General features: G+C 46.4%; 1 protein-coding gene across 1 annotated transcript; it reads right to left on the bottom strand.

Moving 5' to 3' along the window:
- Nucleotides 1–1,153: 1,153 nt before the first annotated feature.
- CHAC2 (ChaC, cation transport regulator homolog 2 (E. coli)) lies at nucleotides 1,154–4,374 on the bottom strand (the record flags this gene model as incomplete). Its single annotated transcript, XM_010146000.1, has 2 exons — nucleotides 1,154–1,537; nucleotides 4,339–4,374. Coding segments are annotated over 2 exons (420 nt in total), but the record flags the coding sequence as incomplete, so codon positions are not given.
- Nucleotides 4,375–6,675: the final 2,301 nt, after the last annotated feature.

Raw genomic sequence — 6,675 nt, 5'->3', positions numbered from 1 at the left:
GCTTTTGTAGGTAGCCAAGTAAAATAAGAGCAGCTTGTTGTTTTGCTAACCCTGACATTCTCAAGCAATTGCAAATATTAACCAGGAAAGCGTAAAGAAGAGAAAGGAACGTAGTAGTGTAGTAGAAGAACAAGTGTGTGTAGTAGAAGCACAAGTGTTTTGCAATTACTGATGCAAAATACTGGCTTCCAAGCTACTACTACACACTTACACACTCTCTGTACGAGAAAATGCGACATCACATGGTGTTTGAAATAGGACCTTTCCTATAGTAACACACAAAAATAGTCTTTGTTAAAAGTTAACAAAAATAACTTAATTTTTTTGACAAGCAAGACAAATCCTTGTTGGGACGGAAACTGCATTTGTTTATGTTCTGCACAGAGTGAGCCCAGGGTGGCTCTCCAGCCCTCCCTGCTTGGCTGGCCATACAGCACACGTACTCCTACTGCAGAGAGGGATCTCTTCCTAATTACCTTTTGTCCCTGAATCCCTGAAACAGTGGTTGAGAAACACTGGCTTAAAACCTACCCTCAGAGACCGGTGCATTTTTTTAGGGATGGAGTTACAGCACCATCCAAAGGCAGGCAACGAAGGTGAGAGTTTCTGGATGTTCTTGCTGCATTGTGACTCCAAGCCATACTCTTGGTTAATTTTAATATTTTGGCTTCATTTATATTAAACTTAAGAAATAAAAGGAGGCACTGATAAGCTATGGCTTGTTTGGGTCAAAGCACCTTGTGCTTTGGTTTTCAGGGGCTTGATATAATGAGCCAAGGGAAAGCATTATTTCTTTGACAATGAAACAGTTTATCCTCAAAATAAGAAACTAATATATAATGGGGATATTTTCAAACTGAGAGAAGCTTAGGTGGTTCTCTTGAGATTTCCATAAAGATTAAGTCTTTGGATAAAATGCCGATACGCCAAATGCAAACCTGAACCCCTTCCCCTGCTGCCCTGTCTAAAGAGGCCCGAAGGAATGATTTCTGTAGTGGTATGCCGTAACGACCAGTTGCTATTCTGATGCAGTACTGGAATAAATAAGATAGATAGTTCAGTACGAGAAACAGGCCTCCAAGCCATGTACCCACCATGCAGCGAAACCGTTCCTCTGGAGGTGAAGCGAGATCACGAAAAGGAAGAAGTTATTTTATAGGCAGTTTAGGTTCTGGTGCTTTTCCAAGAGTTCCTTGACTAGTTTCTCTAAGGAGAAGAGATGCTCATCTACATCTTCTGGTACGAGATTCCTGATAGAATTAGCAAGTTCAAACAGGTATTCTGTGTTTCTTCCACTAGGACCAACGGCATTGAAAATCTGTTCGGCGATTTCCTCTAGAGGGGCCGGACCAAGGTAGTTGGGGTTGTCACAGGTTCCAATGTACAGTGACACATCGAACGGTTTCACTGACGAGTCTTTCGGGTAGAAGGTGACGCTTGTAGTCCTGTAGCCTCCTTTCTCCCTGAAGTCCAGGTATGCCTTCACTTCACATTCCTGTCCCGCGGGCAGTCTGTACGCAACGCCCCACACACACCCCTGTGGAAGGACATAAGAAAACTCAAGCAGTGTTCATTGAGATACTCAGCAATTAATGTACTTCTACTGTATTTAGGCAAAAACTCTCTGTCGGTGCAGTTTCTTTTCTAAGGGCCCAGGTGGCACCTACACCTGTTGCATGTACTTGCAGAGGTGAGCGTGGTAACGTTACCGCGCTGAAACCAAATCAGAGAAAAAAAGCTGAGCAAGAACCTTCACTCTGCGCATCCCTATGTGGCATATCCAGCACCTCAGCAACCACTGTTAGGATAAGATTCATTGCCATCTTTGAGAAGCTGAGTATTTCTGCATCCTCTTCACAGCCAGCGTTGCTCAGGAGGTATTTAACTGTGGCGTGAATTCATTACACTCTCCTACCAAGTTCTGGATAATCAGATGGGTGAGATCTGTGTAGGGATTGATTTGCAGGTGGCTTTGTTCTGGAGTAGCATAGAAAAATGATGATGGCCTGTTATCCACTAAAGGCTGCAAAGTGTTTCTTACCAGTGCTGCTTAAAATAAATCTGAGTCCTGTTTTGTCTGCTGGCAACGTCACATGCGGGTTCTTCCTGCAGCTGAGCTGGTGTTTGTTTCAGTGCTACAGGAGTGATGGCAAAGCAATTCATGTGGTTTGGTTTGGTTTCTTCCCCACCCCCTCCCCCAAAATCTGGATCGTAGTATTTAGCCATGATATCAGACAGTGCTGGGGTGCTGGTGTTAATTCACGAGCACTGCATTTTGACTATGTGCTGGTTAAGCCGTAGGTTCACTCCAGCTGTCTGCAGGAAACACGCTGGTTTTAAAAGAGCGCGTTACTCTTGTGAATTAAAGCCGCCATTCAGACTGACTTTGGTGCTGATGGAGGAACACATAGGGTGTGGTGGAGACAGGGATTTGGAGCACACTCGGGAGGTGCTACTGCTAGTTAATTCATTGCGTTCTCAGTAAGAAGGTGGAGAATGACAACCCGGGAATCCTCCAAGGAGTGCGATGTTCTTTTTCCTCCTAACTGGCAAAGAAGTCCAAAGAACGTCTAAACTTGATGTTTCCAAGCTGTGCTATGTGTATGACTAGTGAAAAGGGACACACGGGCTGGCACTGCTAGTAAAAGCGTCCCTGCTGTTGTCACCACAGTGTTCGGGGGTGGGGGTGCGTGCAGGGGAATTATTACTGTGGTGTGCTAAGATACCTTCAAAATAAGGTTCCCTTTTTAAACTGCAGAATGAGTAACTGGAATGAAAGCAAGTGACTTGTCATATCATTTGATGTTTATGTGTACAGGGTGGTCCGGCCACACCAGATTCTGGAGAAAAGGGAAAAAAACCCAACCAAACAACTGGTTTGCTAAGGGGAAAAAAGTTTCCATGGTAACAAATAAGTTTGCTTAACAATACAGACCGAGTGACAGCAAACATAAGCGTTCTTTGTCTGTATAGGCATCTGTGTAACATAATGGTACCCCGCAGTACAGTGATGTGAAAGCCCTGCTAGAAAGGGACAGAAACTCACAGTGAGCGACAGCGCGCTGCGCTTTGCTGGTTTGGCTAACTGCAAAAAGCGGCTGAAGTTTTCGATTACTGCTAGACTTGCCTCTCTTCGTGGCTGCTATTTCAGGGAAACAGATGGGGAAGACAGCAGTATCGTAACTGTATAGATAAGCAACTGTAAATAAAACTACCTGCTCCCAGACTAGCCATCCTCCGTGTGGTGCGGCGTGGCCTTGCCCTGCTCTGTGCCATCAGCCCTTCCCTCGCACCCACCCCTGGAGGCGGCAGGGCCTGCCGGGATTCCCTCTCCCGCCGTGGTGTCAATCTGGATGGACGTGGCTCTCGCAGCCATCCCCGGCAGGGGCCAGAGTGCAGCGCACTGCTGGGTGTGGGGGCCTGCGGGGTCAGCAGGGAGCGGGAAAGCGATCCCATCTGAGGTGGATCCTGCGACAGCCACCCCTGGGCTGTCCCAGCCTTGCCCATGGGCACTCCAACCCAGAGCTCGTGAGTGGGGAAGAGCCCTAAAAAGCCTGTGGGTTGTTCCAAGATCGTTTCTTTGCTATCAAACACAATAGGAAATGGGTGAAACATAAGCCCAAGTGCTTTAATAAGCAGGAAAAGCTTGGCTTTCCTACAGCTGACCTGACTGTAAGCCTTGGCCATGTTTCATCGCCCCTCCTTCCCCAGCCTGAGCACTTCCCTTGCACTGTCAAAGGGAGGCTTAGGGACAAGGCGGAAAGATAAGCCAGAACAGCAGACTCGGCCAACAACCCTTCTCTCTAAACAGGAGCTAATTTCACACTATTATGTAGAAACTAAAAGCACAGTTGTGGCATTTAATTCCTTAAGCATTTTATCTGTGTAGCAAAAAATAAAGCACAGGTATCTCCTTTCTTTATCACTGCAATGTAATCTTCGCTTGGTTTAGTTTTTACTTTGGGAGGGCAAGATGACTGTTCTGGTCCAACAGCTGGTGTATCGTCAGCTCTACGCGTATGCGGAAAGTCAAGTCCTGCATCTTGCAGCAGGTCAGCTGAAGTGACTGTCCTGGAAAAGCCCTTCAATAGTAACAGACCCAAACTACTTCCTGTTTTTCTTAATTATTTTTTCTTAATTATTAATTGATTGATTGATTTGAAATAATCAAGAGGCACTGGTGTATCTCCAAGAAAATTTGAGAGAACTTTTAACTGCACTAAGGATAACTCAACTATTTGCTTGTAGAGAAGCAAAAATTAATCTGGACTTACTACCGAGGCTGGGAATGCAACAGGACATCATGTGCACTACAGAGACAGAACAGGAGTACTATACCTCGGGGTCTTCCACCAGAGTCACAACTCTTCCAGGCTAAAACAAACAAAAAGGTCGGTTAGAGGCTTTTACCCTAAATTATACACAGTAAAAACCAAAACCCCAAAGAAAAGTAATGAGGGGGTCAGAGAACTAACCCAGGACAGTCTCAGTAAGGTCTGTTTCTTTGAGCTCCGGTGTCAGTATCTTCTGAGAACAGCTTTGATCTGCAGTAGGTGAATTGGTTCAAGTGGAAAGTGACTGCAAGACCCCAGTGAAACTCAGGGCACTCAAAACCAGGGGAGTCCCTGCATGGCTGTGCTGTGCAGCCTCAGTTCTGTCCCCAGGTGAAATGGTGACAGCAGTTCGTTAATGCCAGGCTGGCCTGGAGGAGCACGTTGTCCTCAGGGCGGGCAGTGCCTACCTGGAAAGCTCCTAGCTGATGAGACGGGTTTGAAAACAGCAGAGAAACCTGCTGGTAATCTTTAGCAAGCACCATGTTAGTTGAAGCGGAAAAAAGTTTATTGTGCAAAAGACTATTTCCCTTCTTTACCCCCACCCAGCTCGTCCTCCCTTACTGGGTGGGAGGAGGATACCTTGGTAATATCTTTGTTTTCCAGTGAGTTACTTATTGCAGGAAGATGCCAGTTTGGAAATACTGAAAACTGTGGAAATTTGTTGTATACCTGGAGAATAAAGTTTTAAAACATAAAACCCTATGGAGAACTCCATCTGTAGGTTAAAATGGCTAATTTTGGCATCAAGGTGGTGTAAAAGTCTTTGTCTGGAGATCAGGGAAAGCAGAGGTACCAGCCTCCTCCCAATTCTAGCCTGGGAGAGAAACTCATTCTCCTAGAGCTGTGAAGATAATCTGAACTTGCTGTACCTGGATTTACCCCTTTCTTTTAGCTAACGGTCAGGCTTGGGCTGCTGCACCTCGGCCTCTTCCTGACCCACCAGTACCAGTTTCGTTGACGTGTCCCTGATTTCCTGTTTGTAAGCCTGTACTTGCCTTTGTCTCCCGCGGGGCAGGAATGGTGTGCGGTTTTCTCCTGCACAGAGAAAACAAGCCAGATAGGAAATCTGGGTTTTGCAGAGCACTTTGCAGATCCCATCAAGTGCAGATGTTATTCATTCAGATCTTTTGTTGTCTTAAAGGCTGATTGTTTATGAATGCTAATTGCTTATAGCGCAGGTACGTGGGGGAAACAGGTCTGTCCCCGTGGTTCATCAAGATAACTCAGGTGTTCCTTTTGGGAGAAGCTGACGTGAGAAATGCATCTGTTCATCCAGTCTACTGAAAACCACTCTCAGCCAGGGAACCCACTGGGGCTGTTTTGCTGGTGGTCAGTGTATCACCTCAAAGCAGCTTGCCCACACGTTCTGCTGTGATAGTGCTGAAGGGCTCACCCCGAGACGGGCTGAATCGCTCTTTGATTTTAACAAATATATTCCGGACAATCAGAGTGGCCTCGGGCCCCTCTCCACTGAAGAGGTGAAGCTCCTGATGATCAGGTGTTTTCCTGAATTCTGTAGGTTTTGCAAAGAGGGAACAGGCGCTGTCAGAACTGCTGGGGAAAGATACAGACGGGTGGTCAGTCCGTCAGGCATGTCATCTTCACCTCTCCTCTGGTACTGCTGAAGACACACCCAGACACACCTGAATATATAAAAGGCTCTTGGCATGTGCGTGAATGGGAAAAATAGGAGAATTAGGAAGCGAAGTACCGAAGCGTACTTAATCTTTGCATCGGTTGTGTGTCAAAAGCATGATCTGTGTGTCTAGGGAAGGACAGGATATTTATTGTACCGGTTTGCAGAGTCCTTGTCTCACCTGGAACTACCCAGCACAAACACCGTGAAGGGAAACAGCATTAGCATGGTGCAGAGTCTGCACTACAGTCTGCCACTCCCCTGGCTTGCGGGGTTTGTCAGCCTGCGTGGAGACAGGTTCCTCGGGACAGTCCTGAGTCTGGCTGATGTGTGCTGTGACATAGGGGGGTAAACTGAAATAAGGTTGTTTTCAGTGGTACCACAAACTGCTCGCCTACTAAAATGACTATTTACTGATAGAGGAATCGATTTTTGCATTTGCATAGGGAGGAGAGAGGGAATAAAAGGAAATACGACCTTGGAAATAATTATAGCTTGATTACCTCTTCAGTGTTTTCAGAAAGGAGCTGTAAGCTAGCTGCCCAACTGGCTAATAAGTAGCAATGTAATGCATTAAAATGGCTTCCTCAAAAGCACCAGTTCTTCTACACAAAGCGTGGCCTTTCCTACTTCCTTTTCCTGAGGCCCCTCACGGCCTAACAGGAGCCCATCTATCTCGCCGTCCTCTCCCCTCCCGTCCCTCGC

The sequence above is a fragment of the Buceros rhinoceros genome, unplaced genomic scaffold, assembly GCF_000710305.1.
Source record: "Buceros rhinoceros silvestris isolate BGI_N320 unplaced genomic scaffold, ASM71030v1 scaffold45961, whole genome shotgun sequence".
NCBI classification, from domain to species: domain Eukaryota; kingdom Metazoa; phylum Chordata; class Aves; order Bucerotiformes; family Bucerotidae; genus Buceros; species Buceros rhinoceros.
Note: the sequence above shows the minus strand (reverse complement) of the source record. Positions and strands in the feature narration are given on the sequence as shown.